The sequence below is a fragment of the Caretta caretta genome, chromosome 12 (assembly GCF_965140235.1).
Source record: "Caretta caretta isolate rCarCar2 chromosome 12, rCarCar1.hap1, whole genome shotgun sequence".
Classification (NCBI taxonomy): domain Eukaryota; kingdom Metazoa; phylum Chordata; order Testudines; family Cheloniidae; genus Caretta; species Caretta caretta.
In genome coordinates, this window is record NC_134217.1 from 42,873,228 (window position 1) to 42,895,629 (window position 22,402).

General features: G+C 47.1%; 1 protein-coding gene across 4 annotated transcripts in view; it reads left to right on the forward strand.

The window, feature by feature from the left end:
* The window catches only part of ZFHX3 (zinc finger homeobox 3), a 930,873-nt gene that overhangs the window by 722,016 nt on the left and 186,455 nt on the right, over positions 1-22,402 (forward strand). For 3 of the 4 annotated variants that reach the window (XM_075118499.1, XM_075118500.1, XM_075118501.1), the window contains one exon: positions 18,058-20,807. The exons of the other annotated variant lie outside the window; for it this stretch is intronic. In XM_075118499.1, coding sequence (XP_074974600.1) covers positions 18,104-20,807 — 2,704 coding nt within the window. In that variant the 5' untranslated portion in view covers positions 18,058-18,103. The remainder of the gene's footprint in view (positions 1-18,057; positions 20,808-22,402) is intronic. 4 annotated transcript variants of the gene reach the window in all.

Consider the following 22,402-nt stretch of genomic DNA (forward strand, 5'->3'; position numbering starts at 1 on the left):
ATGTGACTATCAAAAGCCTAAATATTTCCCTGTGCTTTCCCTACTTGGTGGATTCTGATTGTGATCATTACTTACTCCATTGTAGCTTTGTAGAACAGTTTTTATGTAAGTGGGTGGATTTTCTTGGTTTTGTTTGTTTGTTTGTTTTTCTGAGCATAGATTGGGATCTCTGTACCTCACTTCTGGGAGAAAGGATGCCTGTGGGCCTTGAGGCTAAACCACACCCCTCTATCCAGGGTCCTGGGCCCCACTGTCCTTAGAAATTGACAGGAGCTCAGAATTCTTATTGGAGTAAGAATTTGTCCCGGACATTCCAGCTTCTACCAGGTCCCTGATTTCTCAGTGCTGCTGGAATCCCGTGGTCTTCAGGGACTGCATGAGAACTGGTCAGCTCATGGGTATGGAGTTCTCTCGCAGCTGGCACCCAAGGTCCCCTCGTGCTCCTTGGTCTATGGCGGGATATGGTTTCCCTTGGATACAGAATTGGGAACCAATTGCTAAGGGTATGTCTATACTCCCTGCCGGATCGGTGGGCAGTGATAGATCCAGCTGGGGTCGACTTACCGTGTCTAGACTAGACGCGATAAATCGACCCCCGAGCGCTCTCCCGTAGACTCGTGTACTCCAGCGCCGCGAGCGGAGTCGACGGGGGAGCGGCAGCCGTCGACTCACCGTAGTGACGACACCATGGTAAGTCGATCTAAGTACGTCGACTTCAGCGATGTTATTCACGTAGCTGAAGTTGTGTGACTTAGATTGACACCCCCCCCCCCCAGTGTAGACCAGGCCTAAGAGCTGCTTGGTCCTGCAGCGGCACACAAGGGGCTGGGCTGTGTAGAAGAGGCTTTGACTAAGTGAATCTGTTGCAGCATTTTAACAGCCTTGCTGTGCTACAGTCTCAGCTCAAGAGCAGCAGTTCAGAGCTTGTTGCGTTTTGGGAGGCAGAAGTAAGCTTGCTTCTCTTAGGGCTCCTGACAGGAGTGTGAGGGAAGCAATACTTCCTGGACCTTGGGTGTAACTAGGAAGTTTGGTCTCATGGCCCAAGTATTTCTCCTAATGGAATTTCCCATCAGTTACTGCCCTGCTGATTTCTGATCAATGAAAATGAAATTGCATCACCTCCTCAGAGGCTCCATGTATGGCTGCAGCTTCCAGCCGTGTCAGTTCCGGTAAAATAATCTCATCAGGCGTGTGAGAGGGTAATAAGAAATAAAAATAAAACCCCATAATTAGGAAGAAGCTGAACAGCAGAGTAACACTGAGTTCTGGAGACCAGGAGAGCTACATTCCGTGACTCCTCGCTACCCCCGCAAAATCTCCTGGCAGTTCAAACTTGAGGCCCCCTGAATCCTGTGGAGGCCCACTTTTGGGTGAGCTCTGAAATCTGCGTGCATCCACTCCAGGCAGATCCTGGAACTTCTACTTATTTGGGTCACAGTTTAGCCATTCTATAGGTAACAACTGTAAATTGCATTAGGATTCAGTTTGCCTGAAAGCGTTACAAAAACCTGGCACTTGCTAAACAGCGGCAGTGTGTGGCGTGGGCCAGGAGAACCTGAACTCCAGACTCGCAGCGTATTGAATAAAAAGAAAAGGAGGACTTGTGGCACCTTAGAGACTAACCAATTTATTTGAGCATAAGCTTTCGTGAGCTACACGAAAGCTTATGCTCAAATAAATTTTAGTCTCTAAGGTGCCACAAGTCCTCCTCTTCTTTTTGCGGATACAGACTAACACGGCTGCTACTCTGAAACCAGCTTATTGAATGGGATTCAGCCTATTGACGCCCACTGGTTCCTGTACACAGTGGGCTTTGTTTTAATCAGACGACTGCTTCTGAAGTGACACCATGTCTTAGACACCAGTGGGGACGGGTAGATGGATGGGTAGGTGCCATGCCCATGGGAACAACCTGTTTTTAGAAATTCTCATGTCTGTTGCAAGGTTACACAGAAGAATAAGGGCTTGTCTACATGGGAAACTTTTCCAGTTACAGAGGTATATTTAAACTGGTGTAGATATATTGGTATAACTCCCTGTGTGGACACTTTTTTTATTTCCAGTGGCTTTTTGGCCTCGTTCAAAGGCTAGTCTACACTAGAAGTGTCTTATCTCGTGAAGAGAGTCTGTGCCGACAGGAGAGAGCTCTCCAGTTGGCATAATAAATCCGCCTTCACCATAGATGGTAGCTGTGTTGGTGGGAGAAGCTCTACCGCTGACATAGCGCTCTCCTCACCGGTGCTTAGGTGGGTGTAAGTTGCATCGATTGGGGGTGGCTTATTCACACCCCTGAATGGTGTAAGTTCTACCGAAGTACGTGGCAGTATAGACCTGGCCTAAACTGCTTCCAAAGTGAAATAAGCGAAACCAGAAAAGGCAGGCTTATCCCGGGGTAAGAGTGTCTGCCTGGGGAATTGCACCAGTAGAGCTATTGGGTTTAAATTAATGTCTTAGCTCATACTTGTATAGGCAAGCCTTCCTGCCCTGTCTGCGGGAACCGACCAGACAGTAGCAGCTGTTTCTGGGGGAAGAGCTTGTGTTACTGGTCTTCCAGCACCCTGTTCCCTAAAGTTCTCTTATTCAAAGTCGAGTTCTGCTGCTGAGCTATTGCATCCCATCGGTGCTCTAGCTTGCATCAGTCCTTCACTTGAACCATCAGTTGATCAGTTCAATCCCTACAGCACACTTCTCTGCTAGGATCATTGCTGAAAACCCAAAGTCCTACTTATAGGCTTTCCCAAAGGGTGTGAGCCAGGGTCTGAGCCCTGGCCAAGGAGAAAGGTGTGATTGATAACTCTGGCTACTGCTCTGGTCTCTGTTTTTGTCCTTGACGCTAGACAGAAACAAGTTCACTGTTTGGGTGAACCAGTGGAGGGAACACAGCATTCACAGGGACCCTCACCAGGCGTGCGAGCTGCGGTGGGTGAGTGGACATAAGAAAGTTTTGGGTGTTTAGAGAATACCTTGTTTTTATGAGCTGCTGTGGGGCATGTAGAGACTTCACTGTCTGTCTTTATAAAGATTTCCATTTTGAGTTTTGTGTAGCAAAGCAATGCCTGGAGTACTTCTGCTGGAGAGAGAAGGCGGCAGCCGTGCACAGCACAGGCTGTTGGAGTACTAGGAAGATATAGGACGGACAAAGACTCAGTGAAGCTTGAAACATCAAGAGTGAAAAGCTTCTTCCAGGAGTCATTACTGTTACTTGGAGCACAGGGTCTGTGGATTATAGTTCTACATTCCTCCTCAGTTCAGGCACAGCCAGTAAGAACCTCTGTAGCTCTGTAACCTCGGGCTGTGATCTCTGATCTTGTCAGATAAGCGGGCTAATGTGGAGGCAGTAATGGACTGGAGACTCAAGGAACAGGTGATGCAGGAAGTAGTGACAGTGATTCATTGAGGGGCCCTCTTGCCTCTGGGACAGTAGTGACTGTATCAGAAGGGGGGGCCCTGCTGGAGGAGCTGTCTTTGCTGTTTTTAAAGATCTGGCATTTGTCGTAAGAGGAGGTGTGTCAGCCCCACTGTCTGGCCTCGTTGCGGGTGGAATGTAGGGATGTCTACCTTCATTGCCACGACTGGTGGCTTCAGCAGAAGTAGCAGTGGTCCTGATGTAGACGAGATACTAGGCAGACTTCAGTTTCTGTGCCATCTTACGTACGGCTGCAAGGGTTACAACTGCTGCTAACTGCTCATAGCCTTGTCTGTGTTAGCTAGCACCAGTGAAGCCGAGCTAGTGGTAGCGAAGATAAGAAACTCCACAGAAAAGCCTTGAGTGGAGAAAACGTAGTTCTGGAATGACTGCAAATCCCCCGGCAGGTTGTACAGGCAAGCTGCTCTTCACTTGGGAGGCAGGGGTCAAAGGCTGAGTGAGGAGATCTGGATTTTTGTCCTGCTGCTCCCACCATCTTGCTGTGTGACTGCGGACGAGTCACTTAATTTCTCTGTATGTGTTTTCTTTATCTGTACAAAAGAGATGATGGCACTTACCTTTGAGATCTACAGATGAAACCCGCGAGATAAACACCAAGTATTGCCGTTAAAATTATTTATTCTCTCCTAACTAGTTGTGTGGTGTTGCTTGTGAAGAATAGCTGCTATGCTTCTCCCCAGAGGAGCATATGGTTTGTAAAATGCATTTGGCTGGAAGGCCCAATACATATTGTGTATAAGCAGGGCCCTGTGTACTCCCCGATACGGGGGACCAGATACTGTGCAGGGTTTGCCTTTCAGGTGGGGACCCTCTCTCCTGTTTCCATGCCAAGTGGTTGAGCCCTACAGCTTCCAGGCCTCTCCTGTTCAGCATTTTCTTTGCTTCCTGCTGCTTGAACAGCTGTTTATGCTAATGATCCCATGAAGATCTGAGGAAGTTGCTGTGCCTATACATGTGAGTCTGTGCATGTGTGTTTTCTACCCTGTTAATGAACGTGTGCAGAGCAATGCTTCTTTGTACGGCCAGTGCGCCAGTTCCGGAGCCCTGTGCCAGAGCCAGCTGCCAATGGCAAGGGCCCTCGCTTATGCCTTTTCCTGCTGTGAGGAAAACACACACCTTTTTCAGAGTCGCTTTGGAGATACCTGCTGTGCGAGTCTTCCCTTTCCTCAGGCCATCTTTTACCTAGTCCTCTCCCAGTGCTGTGTGTCGTTCTGCACTGGTTGGCAGGACCCCCGCAGAACAGAAAGTATCCAGCACTTAAACGGTAAATCACATGGGAGCTTCCCCAGTCAGGGAGTACAGCAGGCTGGGTCATGAAAAGGGAACACTGCAGCAGGATGGCAGGGCTCTTCTGTTCCCCATCCTGTCAGTGGGTGTTGGAACCCTGCAGGGTAGCTGGCTTGATTCCTACTCACTCAGCAGGGCTCCTGTGGCTTGCTATTCACCCTGCCATAACAGAGCTGTGACTGTCTCTGGCCAGCTGGAACCACAGTCTTGGACAGAGGTCTCTGCAGGGAAACTCTAGGAGCAGCCAAATGTAAGAAGAATGCATAGGCTGAGATTTGTTTTTGTTGTTGCTTTGTAAATTAATGCAAACCTCGGAAAAGGAGTAAATAAAGGCTAGTAGTGTGTGTAGATGGTGTCCAGAATTGGGCAGGAATACCTCGTGCTAACAAACACATAGGATGCAGCATCGGCATTATGGTCATTTAACTGTTTGATCAGTTACTTCCTGTGGTACTTATCTATTGCCTTCTCTCACGAAGAGTGTGGGGAAAATAATTTGCCCTGTGAAATTAGTTTCTCCTTATTGAAATGTTGGGCTGCAGTGATTAAAAAACGCTGGTTTTGTTTTCTCATTAGGAAGCACATAATAAGAATCCCAGAGAACTAACCCTCTGAAATGTTGCTGGAAACCCCTATCAAGAACCACTCTGCAAGCTACGCACACACTTCATTGCTATGCCTAGATTTTTACACATAAACACCATTTTTATTCTATTATTCCAAGGCACGTTGCAAACTCCTCAGATTCCTCTTAATGAGAATATCTGCCAGCCTCTCTGGCACCTCAGTGAGGAGGGAAGAGCTGAGCTCTGTCTCTCACGTTTATGATATAAGAAAAAACCCATCTGGTGAAGCTGGGAGTTGAAAGAGCAAAGAACCATGGAGGTCATCTCTAAATGCTGTTGCCTAGCTCAAACTTTGGCTCTGTGCTGCACCATTCCTTTGAGCTGATGCTTTGGGAATTAGGCAAGAGCTCTCTATTCTAGAAAGTAATTTTCCATGTATTTGTTTAATAAGATCTGCTGTATAAATGTTTTAAAGTGACATGTCCATGCAACCTTAATTTTACCCCCTTGTGCATCCATCCTGTGCATTGGATAAGGCAGGAGTCCTATGGGAAGCAACAGTATGCATTCAGATTACTACAGATTTGTGCTCTAAGGGTCTGAGTTAAGCCTGCATGGGCAACCTACATTCTGGAAAAAAGAAAAGGAGGACTTGTGGCACCTTAGAGACTAACACATTTATTTGAGCATGAGCTTTCGTGAGCTACAGCTCACTTCATCGGATGCCCGATGCATCTGATCGGGCTTCCGATGAAGTGAGCTGTAGCTCACGAAAGCTCATGCTCAAATAAATGTGTTAGTCTCTAAGGTGCCACAAGTCCTCCTTTTCTTTTTGCGAGTACAGACTAACACGGCTGCTACTCTGAAACCTACATTCTGGAGTTTCTTAATTTTTAAGTGCTTGGCTTTGCAATCTAACTGTTTTGAACATAGCCTTTTCTGCATATAATTCCCTATGCTTTTAAAAAGGAAAAGGTTTAAAAAATATGGGCATGCATAATGCATCCACAGTAGCATAGGAACTGTGACCTTTCAATACTGTGTTAACTCGCCTCTGCTGCTTGAGCTAGAAGGCAGAATGGTTACAGAATTGGCAGCAGGGGAAAGGTGGTGTCCCAGCAGGGCATGGGTTGCTGGGGCTGGGTATTGGGTTCAGGGGATAGTTGGGAGGAGTCTGGCCTGGCTCTCTTCCCCTTCCTTCCCTGTTGCAGCTTACCTGGCATCTCTCCGCTTACAATGCGGTGTCCGCAGCAAGCGGCGGCAGGGGCCCAATCTAAGAATATTTGGTTGTTATTTTGGCAGGGTGCCACATCTTTCCAAAGGTTTGCTGGTGACAAAGGGGAATTGGGAATTTTTAACCATTCACATCAGCAAAACATGAATGGCATTTCCTGGGGCCAAAAAAAAGGTACTTCTCTGGCCCACGGACTTTCCACATGCTAACTTCAAAGGTGCTGCAAACAGTAGAGGTGTTTAGAGCTCCTCAAAAAAAGTTGCAATAATTTTTGGTAATGTAAATATTAAGCAACCTAAATATAGGGTTTGCTTCCAGCTTTCCCTATAATTAATAGATTTCACACTCTTTATTATAGATGGCTGTGCTGTGTATTCTGGGTACTGTGAAAAGCTGATAATTTTGCAAACCGATATTTCCCATCATCTACTTTACCTGGTATGCAACAGCATCCAGCTTTATCCAGTTAACCTACATGGAAATCTGTGACTGTCTGATACATGAGGTCCGTGTTCTTGATGGGCAGTGCAGGGTTTTGGTATCCCTGTAACAAAGCATACATGGTGCCGAGCGGTGTGTGAGTGTGAACCTGTATTTCCCCTCCCTTGAGGGCACCCACTTGCAGGCTCCTAGCTGTTACTTCTGGGCAGGGATTTTAAGGCTACGCAGCTGTCTGCCTGCACCGCTATCCTCAGCAAGCAAGACTGCTGCCCACACTTTGCTTTCTCTCTGAGGGCTATGATCAGTGTTAGCACACAGCTCTTTCTAAGCAAGCACATTTATTCTAAAGGTAATAGCAATACAGAGCAAACATATTAAAACAATAAAATAACCTATACGCATGCTAAAAAAGCTTACTTGAGGTCATCCCCTGGTTCGAGCCTAGGGCTCTGATAGATGTTAGTCTGTCAAAACCCACAACTGGCTTTTCCCCGTGGTTACAAGTTCATCCATGTTCGATCCGGAATGAGAACGAAGGCCCCAAGACAGTTTAAGCTTGAGCTGTTTATCCAAATGGCTTTTCTTTGTCTGTTGGTCTCGGGAGACTCCAGTTTGAACCAGAATACCTGATGCTCCATAGGAGGTAGCACCTCTCTGGAGGTGTTATAACCTGAGCGATTTGCCTTGATCATCCCCTGCTGTTTTCACTTCCTGGAGGAGCTGTGGTAACCTTCCCCCCGTTGAATGCACATAGTCTGTAGCCCACATTGATACAAAAGCCATTGATACACTTAATACAACATGGTTGCCCAGAGGGATTGCCGGAAGTTGCCCTGTCTGTCACAGGTATGTGGAAAGGGTCAGTGCTCCAGAGTCTCCACACCTGCACTCCCAAGATTTGCTGGGGCCATGATACTTGGTTTCTGTGTGTGTGTGTGAGTGTGTGTGTGTCTCTCTCTCTTCCCTCCCCCCCCCCACTAGATTTCCAATTAGTAGGAGAATCAAGCTATGAATACAGCCAATACTAGGGGGCTAAATAAATGTTAGACTGCTCTGTGGAGGAGCTGCTTCTGGGTCATCCTCAGGAGGTCCCTCTTGTGCTTTGGGATTGGCGTATTTACACAAATGAGAAAACAGAGGGTGTTCCCTTTTGGCTTCTCTGCAAAAGAGGCTGGAAAAGAGCCAGCTATGCGGGAAGAAGGATGGGTCTGGAAGGGGCTGAGTAGACTGTCATCCCTAAGTAGTCCTGATAACCAGGGGGCCTCGTCTGAGATCTTGCCCTTCCCTACCAACCCCAGCTTCTAATAACTGAAGTTGAAGCTAGACAAATTCAGACTGGAAATAGTGTCAATTTTAATGGTGAGAGCCATTGGAACAATTCCGCAAGGGGCATGGTGGATTCTCCATCACTGACCATTTTAAAATCAAGATTGGATTTTTTTTGTGAAAGAGCTGTTCCAGGAATTATTGCAGGGCAGGTCTCTGGCCTGTGTTACACATGTGGTCAGACTAGATGATCACAATGGTCCCTTCTGGCCTTGGAATCTGTGAATCTAGGAATAAGCTCAGTCAGCTGAATAGATGTCATAAAAACTAATTCCAGTGTCAGCAGGAGCTACTCCACTAACCTATATACTGGACCACTTATCTTGCTCCATCCTCCTTACCATGCATTTCAGCAAGCCACCTTGGAAAGACGAGACAGAATAAGCTTCTTTGCAGTTCCAAAGTTCCCCTACTTTGGGATCACAGCACTGAGGTCCAGCTGCCCACTGGGTGTTTAAGGCAGGATACTAATGTAGGAGGTGGTGCGGTATGCACTTACACTATTGATTCCTACGGTGTCTGTTGCCAGAAGGGCTAGGTGCATATTTACAAAGTTAAAGCCTTTCTTATATAACTTCCCACAATAGGGAACTCTCGAGCTGCTGCTGCCTACAGAAATGTTTACCAGGAATCATAGAATCATAGAATATCAGGGTTGGAAGGGACCCCAGAAGGTCATCTAGTCCAACCCCCTGCTCAAAGCAGGACCAATTCCCAGTTAAATCATCCCAGCCAGGGCTCTGTCAAGCCTGACCTTAAAAACCTCTAAGGAAGGAGATTCTACCACCTCCCTAGGTAACGCATTCCAGTGTTTCGCCACCCTCATAGTGAAAAAGTTTTTCCTAATATCCAATCTAAACCTCCCCCACTGCAACTTGAGACCATTACTCCTCGTTCTGTCATCTGATACCATTGAGAACAGTCTAGAGCCATCCTCTTTGGAACCCCCTTTCAGGTAGTTGAAAGCAGCTATCAAATCCCCCCTCATTCTTCTCTTCTGCAGGCTAAACAATCCCAGCTCCCTCAGCCTCTCCTCATAACTCATGTGTTCCAGTCCCCTAATCATTTTTGTTGCCCTTCGCTGGACTCTCTCCAATTTATCCACATCCTTCTTGAAGTGTGGGGCCCAAAACTGGACACAGTACTCCAGATGAGGCCTCACCAATGTCGAATAGAGGGGAACGATCACGTCCCTCGATCTGCTCGCTATGCCCCTACTTATACATCCCAAAATGCCATTGGCCTTCTTGGCAACAAGGGCACACTGCTGACTCATATCCAGCTTCTCGTCCACTGTCACCCCTAGGTCCTTTTCCGCAGAACTGCTGCCTAGCCATTCGGTCCCTAGTCTGTAGCTGTGCATTGGGTTCTTCCGTCCTAAGTGCAGGACCCTGCACTTATCCTTATTGAACCTCATCAGATTTCTTTTGGCCCAATCCTCCAATTTGTCTAGGTCTTTCTGTATCTTATCCCTCCCCTCCAGCGTATCTACCACTCCTCCCAGTTTAGTATCATCCGCAAATTTGCTGAGAGTGCAATCCACACCATCCTCCAGATCATTTATGAAGATATTGAACAAAACCGGCCCCAGGACCGACCCTTGGGGTACTCCACTTGATACCGGCTGCCAACTAGATATGGAGCCATTGATCACTACCCGTTGAGCCCGACAATCTAGCCAGCTTTCTACCCACCTTGTAGTGCATTCATCCAGCCCATACTTCCTTAACTTGCTGACAAGAATACTGTGGGAGACCGTGTCAAAAGCTTTGCTAAAGTCAAGAAACATGTTCATGTCCTCACTGAAACCAAGGCTCACACCTAACCCAGTAAATGTCACGTGAGGCCCTGCTGCCGGCTGACCTGTGGCTGGGGCAAGCTGTGAAGGAGCAGGCCTTCTGTTAGTTGAGCTCTTTCCTCTCCAGAACGCTGACCTGGGCAGTCTGCAGCTGGGCCGGGCTGCACCTCAAGGTGTCTGCCAGGGTCATGGCCAGCAGTGGCAAGTGTCTGCCTGTCTCTCACCCGATGTTGCTCCCCCTTTTTGCAGAGGGAACAGTTTTTCACTGTCTCTCCTTTTGTTTTCCTACTTTCTCATCGCTTCCAGTCTTGGTTTACTGCCAAACAGCCTCTTGTGAAAGGGCCGCCTAATTAACCCTGTGCTAATTAACAATTTAAAATTACACAGCATGGCTGTTCATATTTAATTCTCGGGAAGCTTGAGCAACAGCAGGAACCCTCTCCTCCCTCCCGCTTTCCATTCTCTGCCTTTCATGACTGCGACAGCCTCAGCCCTTTAAGGGGGTAAGGAAGTAGGCTGTTTAGACCAGAGCCTGCACCCAGAGGTCAGCTGTTTGCTGAAGCACAGTGAAGGAAGCTGGCTTTATACCAGCTGCTAGCACTGGAAATATTGGAACAGGGATCACTGAGGGTGGGGTAAGGGTGGTGGGGGAGTGAATGCTGTATGAGATCACCCAGTGAGAAGCTGGGATTGACTTCACTCATGTTCTGGACAGGCAAATGGCTGCAAAAGGAACTTTTGTGGTTAGTGGAGGCCCTTGGTGAAAGTTTTTGGAATATTTGTAGTGTAATTTATTGCTTCACCCACCTGAATGTGGTTTAATCCTGGTAAGAAGACATTGCTGTTCTTGTGGCTGAAGATACTGGCCCATAATTCTTCATCATCTAATCAGCAAATGCACCCAGGCAGTGTTCTGGGAGGCCTTGAGATGCAGAGATTTAAAAGGGAAAACGTAGGGACCGGGGAAGGATTAAACTAAAGGGTTATGGCTGACTGAGCTGAGTGACAAAAGCCTGAAGGATAGTTGTGGGGTTTGTATAACACAGGTGAGAGAAGAGGCTAGAGGAGGGATTGAACAGGAAGTGTTTCCTTCTGCTCACTATGCAGTGTGTGGAAGCACAGGTGGTCTTTGGGTTCTCACATGTTCTCTTTCTCTAACTAAAGATCACTGACTGTATGGGAACCCATGTTTACAGACAGAGTGCTGATCGACTTGACGAGTTGACTTCTGCCTCCTTAAGTAAGAACAACCTTTCATTATTGACTGGCTGATAAACAGTAAAGAAGAAGAGAGAGAGAATTGTAAGAGGATGAGGAAATGTACAAAAGATGCTTGTGCAGGAGGGCTCAGCCAATTCTCTTACATCTTGTTGCCCCTGTTCTTGGTCAGTCGGGATGGGAAATGTTAGGTCTAGGCCTAACCCAAGGCACTAATACTGAACTAGTGTGTCAGTCACCCCATTTAGAATCTAGTTTGCTTTAAACATGCAAATCATGGAAAGCGCTGAAATCTGCCATTCGTATATGAATGGGAACGATCAGCTGTCTGTATGTCTTCTTTCTTGGCCCCATCCCAGGAAAGTAGGTCTGTTCTTGGGGCTGAAAGGAATGGGCAAGAAAGCTCCCAGTCACAGAGCAGAGAGGACAGAAACCTGTCCAGGAGCCAATGGAAGTAGTGCATTCAGGGCATTCTGGCTCAGGAGTTTCTCACTAGCAGCCTTCTGAGATTCAGAAAATCAAAGACAAAAGAAAGGAGATTCTTAAAGCAGCATCTCCTGAGCCAGTTAACTGGCTGAGTGGGGAAGGGTTGTTAGAGCAACACAGAGGCAGAAAAGCCCACCAATTAATTGGTAAATGCTTGCAGGTTTCTCTGGCCTGGCCTGGCCTGGAGAGGAGATTGGCTTGCCTGTCAATAAACAAGTCCCCAGTGCCGCATCAAAGCCGCAGTCCTTTATCAATCGTGGCCTCCTCTTCCCGCATGTTTCTGTAACTTACCAAGCATTTACGACATTGATTTTACAATCAGGCTGTTAACCCTCCCACCCCATTGGCCCTGCTAACCTTTTTGGCCCGAACTGTCAATCAGGCATCTTCCAGCCAATCAGATGTATTCCCAGAAATAGTCTAGAATTTTGAGTGGCCCTATTTCTTGGCTTTAAATATTTCTTGAGAAGTCAATTGCATTTTCTTATTTTAGTTCTGTCCCTATTACTTTGACTCTTGTTTAACAAAGTAATACTGTGTTAATGGGAATGAACACTTGCTTGTGTGTGTGTTGAGGGTTACAAACAGAATGAATCTTTTACAGACTTACTTTTTCCAAGAAGCTAATTCCCAAGAGAATATTGACGATGGCTTTCCAGGTACCTTTGTTGGGAGACTTTGGGATGGTTTAGAGTCTTGCTTTTTTTCACCTGCCAGAGAGCCTTGGGGAGCGTAAGTGATCAAACTGCTAGCCAGAGGCAGACAAAAAGATGGAACTCCCAAACAGGGTCCAGGAACAGCACCCTGAAAAGAGTCCCAGCAGGTGGGATGTGAGAGAATTGGCTTCTCACTTGGAGAGTCTTATCAGCTTTCTTCCTAGCTTACTGCTTGCAAATTTAGTCCTGGACAGAGCATCACAGAAATTACACATTTTATCCATGGGATTGGTGTGAATGGGGCAGACTGAGGGGATAACTCAGAAGAAAGTGTAGTGCAGGCATGTGTGTGCATATGTATATTGTGACAGGGGCAGGCCAGATGGCTACAGGAGAGTGTTAGAAGGCAGATATCTTAGACCCAGATTAAGCAGGTCCGTTTTCCCTGGGTAAAGTAACAGGGGCAGTTCCAGAACAAGAAGGAACTTGCTGGAACAAATTCAGGCAGGCAGGCTAATTAGGACACCAGGAACCAATTAAGAAGCTGCTAGAATCAATTAGGGCAGGCTGGCTAATAGGGCACCTGAGTTTAAAAAGGACCTCACTTCTGTTTGTGGCATGTGTGCGAGGAGCTAGGAGCAAGAGGCACTAGGAGCTGAGAGTGAGAACGCGGACTGTTGGAGGACTGAGGGGTACAAGCATTATCAGACACCAGGAGGAAGGTCCTGTGGTGAGGATAAAGAAGGGGTTGGGAGGAGGCCATGGGGAAGTAGCCCAGGGAGTTGTAACTGTCGGACAGCTGTTCCAGGAGGCACTCTAGACAGCTGCATTCCACGGGGCCCTGGGCTGGAACCCGGAGTAAAGGGCAGGCCCGGGTTCCCCCCAAACCTCCCAACTCCTGGTCAGACACGGGAGGAGTTGACCTGGACTGTGGATTCCATCAGAGGGGAATGTCTCTGGGCTGTTCCCTGACCCACATGGTGGATCAGCAGAGACTGCGGGAATTGTTCTCCTTCCTTTTTCCCATGCTGGCCAGTGATGAGGTTAGCTGAGTGAATGGCAGGTTTCAGCCACTAGCAAAAGTGGCCAAACTGAGGGCTGCTGTGATTCTCCGAGACAAGCAAAGCCACCAATAAGCGCAGGACCCACCAAGGCAGAGGAGGAACTTTGTCACAATATGTAATGAGAGAGGTGGAAGTGATAATATATTGGAGGAGGAAGAGAACTTATCTAGGGAGAGGGAAATACACATTGAGAGAGAAGGGAAAGAAGAAATAGCATAGATGGCAAATTAGGAAAATATCCACCATGATCCATTATAGGAAAAAAAAATAAATGTGGGTGAAGAACGAAGTCAGGAAAAAAGAGCAGGTATAGCAAATTTGCCAAGTGACACATTCCTCAAGTAACTTTGCTATAGTCAAGTAATTTATTCAACAACCACTTTTTGTGGGATTCAGCCAGCTCTGTAGCTGGTGAGACGTTTCTTGGCAAACATTCAAGTCGGTGAAATTTGTCAAATTGCACGTGTAGCTAATATTTTTTTTTCTATGTCACCAACCCCCATAAGTAACATTTAAAAATTTTTATTAAATGAAAAGTTCATTTGTTATGTATTTCATGGTGTTAGAGTTAAATACAGTGCATGGTCAATGGGGCCGAATTCGTGAAGGGGGTAGCTTTTTCTTTTTTACGGTATTCCTTTAAATTTCAGGGCATACAGCTTTGGAAGAATGTAGCAACGCAGCTGTCTTTCACCATAGCTACTAGGTTCAGTCCTTGGGTCAGATACATTTATAAACTCTGATCATGATAGTTAGCAGTTAATAAAGCATTTTACATTTTCAAAGCATATAATTAAAAAATTACAGATTAGTTGTATTGAAAGAGCCCCAAAGTTGGTGGTGGACAGCTAATTCTGTTGGAGTTTGTAAAGTAACAGGGCTGCAAAAAAGGCAAGTGCAATGTTGGCTTGTATGTACAAAAGCATCATCTCTATGGATCCGTGAGGTGCCGATTCCTCTCTACTGGTCTGGAGTGGTGTGACCAAACGGGACGTATTGTTCGGTTTTTGGCACCTCAGAAGAAGAAAGTTACAGATTAAATGGAGGGAGTTCAGAGAATAGCAACCAAAATGACTAGGGAGCTGTAAGAAATGATTAGTGGGGAAAGGTCATTTTAAAAATTATGTAGGCATAAATGCAATACTTAGATTGACTCAAGGAGGCATAATTAAGACTAAAGTATAAAATTAAGAAATGGAAAGCTTAGGCTGAATATCGCAGGAATTCCTGATGAAGATGTATTAGGGTTTGAAATAATCTCTCAGGGAAAGTCAGGGAAACTCAATACTTGGGACGTTCACAACTAGCCTGGACAGTTAAGTAGCACTGCAGGAATAATCACTGCATTGGTTTAAACATGTTCTAGATGACTGCTGAGGTTTTTGAGCTCTGGTTTCTGTGCTCATTGTGGTAATGAGGTGCTTAGCAATGACTTCTGTATGTCCGTTGCAGTTGCAGCAGAGCTGTACAGAGAAGAATTACTGCCTCCTCCATCTATGTGGCGATGCCTCTGTGTACATAACCAAAACCAGCGTGTCATGATTTGTTACAAGCTCCCGCTGTTTGGCAGTCCGTTGTTAGTTGTTGGTGGCTGTTTGCATTGTGGTCGTGCCTAGAGGCTCTGATCCAGGACCAGGGCCTTGTGCTAGGCACTGTGTGTATATATATGTACCAAAAAGATGCACTGTGCCCCAAAGGGCTTATAAGACAAGAGACCACCGGTGGATGCAGCAGTTTGTGGGAACATGAGGTAATAATGAAACAGGATTAATGTTGTACGCAGCAGCCACTGGACACCAGCTGCATTGCTATCTTCAGGTGTTTGCAGATATTGTGTCATAGGTGGGTTTCAAGGAAAGTCAGAGGATAACATCTGCTACTGTGGGTTTTTACAGGGAGCGTCTCCCATGAATAAGCGGCACCATGGGAGAGAGCACCAAGATGCTTGTTGGAAAATTTGTCAAATTGGTAATTGTGGCTGGCAGCTTTGGCCCAGGGATCGGGGTTGATGGCTCAGTAGCATATAAAATGAAAAGTATCCAACCAAGTACTTTGTTTGGTATAATGGGGAATGGGGCCGGTGCCAGGATGCAAAGGGGTATAGTAGGGTAACATGGCTGAAATGACAAGCCAGGAAGGTGACTTCTCTAGCAGCTTTTGAATAGATTTGATGGCATTTGTTAAGAACAGCAAAGAGATGGCTGTAACAGTAAAGACATGAGATACTGCGGGCTTGGATGAGTTTTACAGATAGAGGAAAAAGCTGACCATTAGAGCTGTTGAGCAGGAAGAAGTGGTAGGATTTACACAGCTTGAATATGTGGGCCTAGAGAGAGAGAGAGAGATTATGAGCCTGAGTGATGAGGAGGATGGTGGCGGTGGTGTCTGATAGGAGTTGGGACGGGCAGGTCATGTAGTTTTGGCCATGTAGAATTGAGTTGCTAGCTGGACATCCACAAGGGATGTCTGACAGGAAGAGATTTTAGCTCAGACAGGAGACTTGTCCGAAGTAGCAAGGTAAAGATGAGTCATCAAAAACATGGCTTTAACGATCATCCTTACGTTGAACGAGAGTTGGGTATAGATAGAAGGGGCTAATAACAGAGCCCTGGGGACCTCTAGTGAACCCTGGAGTAGGTGTGACAAAATTCTGGGCAGGGGCATTGTAGGCTGACCTTAGGACTCATTATGCATGTGCGGATACCCTTCCAGCACACCCACTGCTCTGTAACGTTGAATGGCTTCAAACGGAGCCATGGTGGGGTGAAGGGATTGTAAGACTTGCTCAGAGCTAGCACAGCTAACTCTTGTGAAATGCTGCAATGCTTTGTGCGAGGCGCAGTGTTTGGCTCTTCTCCTGAGAAACAATGTGTGTCCTTTCCTTTGTTTACAGCCTTACAGCCGAGTTGCCCATAGCTGGTTTTGCCATGTTGAGATTAGACTTCTGCCAGTTTCGGGAAGGACAGTTGACATGAACTTGAGGGAGAAGTTGGGACCAGCCATCACTTTCGCTTCTGCTGGCTCTTTTGACCGATTTTCAGTTCATGTCACAGTTCTCAGTCAAAGCTGATAGGAATACATTTTGTAAAGAAGTATAAATCAGACATCCAAAGGTATTGCGTCTGCCCTGTCCTTCATCAAGCGTGTGTGCGTGTTTTAAATCAATCCATTTGTCTGGGGAAAAGATGTTCTGTACCATCTTCCAGTCCCGTCTATTGCTCTTTGTCCCATCATTTACTGTCTGCATGGTCTAGAGGTCATTTAGTCTTTCCATTATTCCTTTTCTTATAATGCAAAAACAAGGCTGTCCAATGAAATTATAAGGTAATATGTTTAAAGCAATAAAGGGAAATAATGGTTTTAAATAATGTATGATTAACCTGTAGAACTCACTGCCACAGAATATCACTGAGATCAAGCTCCTAATAGGATTCAAAAAGGATTAGACACCTACAGCTGATGAGGACATCTAGTTATATTAGACAGTAGAAAAAAATAGGAGCGGTGTAAACTCTCATGCTTCAGGGCATAAACCAACCATTTACACATGAGGGTTGGAAAGAAACTTTACCCATTAGCAGGTTGTGTACTATGGGGTTTCTTGCCTCCTTTGAAGCATCTGATACTGGCTCCTGACACAGGATACTGGTTAAAATGGACCCTTGATTTGATCTTGTTTGGCAGTTTCTACGTTCTTAAATAATTTCATATCCTCTCTGCTATGTGTTTGGCTGAATTTAACTGCCTAGATATCCAAGTAGTTAAATCCCTGTGAGTGCGGTGTCCCGTGAGTTTGAGAACCTTGGGAGTTGGTCCAGGTCTTGGTGGTCCATGGCAAAGATGGATGTGTGAAGGGTACAGCAATGTTCTCTCTATTACCAGGACTTTTAATAGAAGAATGTGTCTTGAAGTGGCAGAATTCAAGTTCAGGAGTCACTTGCTCTGTACGTGTGCACTGGGAAAGTGTGTTATTTCCCCTGATAGTGAAGGGAATGGGAGGGCCTCTGTGGCACATTCTCCATAGAGGTTTAATATTGCAGCTGTTACTTACATTACTTCATGGTAGCTTCTTAATTCTGTTTCCACCCCAAAGGCTTTTCTAGTTTAAATTGCATCATTTTTAAAAATATCCTAAGCTTCTTAGAGAAACAGTGCAGTTACTAGTCTTCGGTGGGGTCACTGCACCGTGGCCACGCCTAGTGCCTCAGTCTGACTCTTACTTTTTCTAACTCCATCACTGAATAGCAAAAGAGGGGCAAGTCCACCTTTTCCTCCTCCAGTGAGGAACTGGTTTTAGTGCTCTTTCAGCCCCCCACACGGTTGTTCTCCCTGGCTTCAGTCCCTTTGCATTATCCTCATTACCTTGGGTTAGGTCTTGCATTTCAGGAGCTTATTAGTGGGGCGCCATCTCCCCTCTAGGGCTTTGGATGCTCTAGGATGAAATGGACTGTGTGCATTATAGTGACTGTGCTGTGTGGAAATGCGGTGTGTGCCTTCTCTAACTTATTCGCCTTTCTCTTTCTTTCTGTCTCCCCCCTCTCTTTTTGCCTTTAGGTCCAAGCCGTAGTGGGTGCAATGAAAGCTCCATGCAGGCCTTACCATGGAAGGCTGTGACTCGCCTGTCATCTCTGGGAAGGACAATGGGTGTGGCATCCCTCAGCACCAGCAATGGACTGAACTCAACAGCACCCACCTCCCTGACAAACCCAGTAGCATGGAGCAGTCCACAACCGAAAACCACGGGGCCCTAGACAGCCTGAGGGTCCCCTTTAATGAGCGCATTCCAGACAGCATCAACTCAGCTGGCCCCAACACTGAGTCCACTAGCAAAGAGGTCAGCTGCAACGAATGCTTGGCCTCCTTTGCCAGTTTACAGACCTATATGGAGCACCATTGCCCCAGTGCCCGCCCACCTCTTCCACTGAGGGAGGAAAGTGGGAGTGATACCAGTGAGGAGGGGGACGAGGAGAGTGATGTGGAGAACCTTGCTGGAGAAATAGTCTACCAGCCAGATGGCTCCGCGTATATTGTTGAAAGCGTCAACCAGTTGATCCAAAGTGGGGGAGCCAGTGGCAGTGGGGCTCTCCCTTCATTCGTTATGAACTCTCTACCCAATGCTGGGGGCAAACCAGGAGAACCCTCCTCTGCTGCACCCGTGTATCCACAGATCATTAATACTTTCCACATAGCCTCATCCTTCGGGAAATGGTTTGAGGGCTCAGACCAGTCCTTCCCGAATACCTCAGCCCTGACGGGCATCAGCCCCGTCTTGCACAGCTTCCGCGTTTTTGATGTGCGACACAAAAGCAACAAGGATTACCTGAACAGCGATGGTTCTGCCAAAAGCTCCTGTGTATCCAAAGATGTTCCCAACAATGTGGACCTGTCCAAATTTGATGGCTTTGTGCTCTATGGGAAGAGGAAGCCCATACTGATGTGTTTCTTGTGCAAGCTCTCCTTTGGGTATGTCCGCTCATTTGTGACCCATGCAGTGCATGACCATCGAATGACTCTGAGTGAGGAGGAGCGGAAAATTCTTAGCAATAAGAACATCTCCGCTATCATCCAAGGGATAGGCAAAGACAAGGAACCCCTTGTAAGTTTTCTGGAACCAAAAAACAAAAACTTTCAACACCCTTTAGTTTCCGCAGCTAACCTCATAGGCCCTGGACACAGCTTTTATGGTAAATTCAGTGGCATTCGAATGGAAGGGGAAGAGGCTGTCCAGGCTGGCACTGCCAGTTTAGCAGAGCAGCCACCATCAGGCATCTTGGCGCCTGGTGCCCTCTTGAACCTTGGTGGGCTGACCAGCTCAGCTCTGAAAACCCCAATTACCTCAGTTCCCCTGGGCCCGCTGGCTTCCAGTCCTACCAAATCCTCAGAGGGAAAAGACCCCGGGGCAACAGACAGCGAGAAGCAAGAACTGGGTGACCAGGATAGCCTCTCGGAAAAAGCAGAACCAGCTGAGGATGTGGAGGAGGACGAAGAAGAGGAGGATGTGGAGGAGGAGGAGGAGGAAGAGGAGGAGGAAGAAGACGACGACGACGATGAGGGTTGCAAAGGACTGTTTCCAAGCGAGTTGGAGGATGAATTGGAAGATGGGCCCCATGAAGAGTCTGGGGCTGTGGCAGGTAGCAGCAGCAAAAAGGACCCTGCTCTCTCAAACCAAAGCATTTCTAACTCTCCCTTAATGCCTAACGTGCTCCAGACCCTGTCAAGGGGCACAGCTTCTTCTATTTCTAATTCTGCTTCTTCCTTTGTCTTTGATGGTGCAAACAGGAGGAGTCGTTTAAGCTTTAACAATGAGGGCGGTGGAGCCAGCGTGGCAGAGGGCAGCAGGAGGTTGGACTTCATCGATGAAAGTGCCAATAAAGACAATGCCACAGCACCAGAACCAAATGAGAGTGCAGAGGGCGAGGATGGGAGCTACATCTCCCATCACCAGCACACTGGTCCCCTCTGTGAGCTTGGGGGTGGGGAGTGCCCCTCGGGGAGTGGTGTGGAGTGCCCAAAGTGTGACACAGTCCTGGGCTCCTCACGGTCACTAGGTGGCCACATGACCATGATGCATTCTCGCAACTCGTGTAAGACACTCAAGTGTCCCAAGTGCAATTGGCACTACAAATACCAGCAGACACTTGAGGCACACATGAAGGAGAAGCACCCCGAGCCAGGTGGCTCGTGCGTGTACTGCAAGAGTGGGCAGCCACACCCCCGGTTGGCACGGGGCGAGAGCTACACTTGTGGTTACAAGCCTTTTCGTTGCGAGGTCTGTAACTACTCCACTACTACCAAAGGCAACCTCAGTATTCATATGCAGTCCGACAAGCATCTCAACAACATGCAAACCCTGCAGAATGGAGGGGGAGAGCAGGTCTTCAGTCACACGGCTGGGGCAGCGGCGGCGGCTGCGGCCGCGGCAGCAGCCGCGGCAGCAAACATTGGTAGCACCTGTGGGGCCCCCTCGCCCACCAAACCAAAAACCAAACCCACCTGGCGGTGTGAGGTGTGTGACTACGAAACCAACGTAGCTAGGAACCTTCGCATTCACATGACCAGTGAGAAGCACATGCACAATATGATGCTGCTTCAGCAGAATATGACCCAAATCCAGCACAGCCGGCATTTGGGCCTTGGCAGCCTGCCCTCCCCGGCCGAGGCCGAACTGTACCAGTACTATCTGGCACACAACGTGAGTCTGCCCAGCCTGAAGATGGACAGCACTTCCTCCGATGCCCCGTTCAGGATGGGTGGATACCAGCTCGATCCCACCAGCCCTATGGCAACCGTGGCTCCGTCTCTAGGTGAGGTTGAAGTGTTTCCCTGTTTTTGCTGCTGTCATTTCTGTGCGGGGGGGAGAGGGATTTTCTTTTTGCCGTAAGGCCCTGTGGGTGGATGAGGTGCTGTCCATCCCAATCTGTTTTCCCCAATCCTATTCTGAAATACCTGTAGCGCTCCATGGAATACATACATAGTTCGGTGAATCACAAAAGGGATAGAGACCCTTCTCCCTTCTCACCCTAATTTTTTCTCATCTTCAGAAATTCTTGGCACTCTCCTGTGTTCCTATGTATTTCTTGTGAACTTCAGGAAACTCTGTGGATGAATTGAATAGTGAAGCCACTGAGAGAGGATGCAATGGGTGAACATCGCTGATTGGATTGTTAAGGGTTCTCCAGTGCCTGCACCAAGGGTACCTTATACTCCCTCCTTAGTTTGGAGAGCGTGAAGCATACTATTGAAGGGGGGTGCTTAATGAGAAAGCGGGAGGTCAGGTGCTTGGCAGTTACATTGTATTAGTGAGGATAGATGTTAGTTATGGGGATATGGATCTGGAGAAGTGAAATGTATTGATAATTGGTAGGTCAGGATAAATGTGATTGACAGTCGTGATAGAGGCTTCTAGAGTGAGTGATATTTGCTTGGTGAAGGGGAGTAGGGACGGTTGCAGTGGGTGCTGGTTTGAGATCTCAAACTCAAAGCTTGACCACCGAGAGTTGTTAGGCTAGGAAGGGTTGGACCAAGGTTGGCTGGTGTAGGGAAGGGAGGTGATCTCTTTATTTTGAAGGGGGTTTGTCGTCCGCACAGCATGTTCTCTGAACAGGCATATTAACGGTACTTTATTACCTGGAAACAAGACTTTATTATGCATGCGTGCATGTTGACATGACAATTGGTGCTGTAGAAGACGTCAGTAAAGACACAGTCCCTGCCCCAAGGAATTTACTGCCTCAGAGTGCAGTTAGAATTTGGAATGATGGGCTAAATCTATTCTTGGAAGTCTGATATGCTGCTATAGTCAGTTAAAGGACACAACTGTATCTTCACCTACCCGAATCCTTGCTATAGTCCACACGGTGTGCATACATCTGTGTGTATTTGAGCTTCCTATTGCCAATCCAATATGAAACAGTGAAGCATAATAGAACTCTACCAGATCAGCTCTGGCAAGGGTCTGTAGCATCTACCAGCTGAAATAACCCTTTCTCTATACCCCAGTTCACTATAACCACAATTATTTGACACTGCTTTCAGAAATTACATATACAAGGAGAGCACCCACATTCCTCTGACCTGACCTCTTTTTCCTGAACTCTGTCATTTGTAATCTTATTCATCCATTGAGACTGAACAGGCTAGCTTGGTCTAAGACCGTGACTCCTAAGGCACTATGTTTTGGGTGCCCAAGACTCCAGCATCTTTTTCCTATACTCCTGTAGCAACATAACTCATTGCCGCACAGGGGGGGCTTGATGATCTTAAATTTTCGAAAGATCTGTTTGTTTGAGAGGGGGAAAGAACACAGAACATTGAAAAGGAAAACTGAGGAATGGAAGGCTCTACAAACAAAAGTAACTACAATTTTCTTCCACATATCTGTTGTCCCAACTTGCCTCTT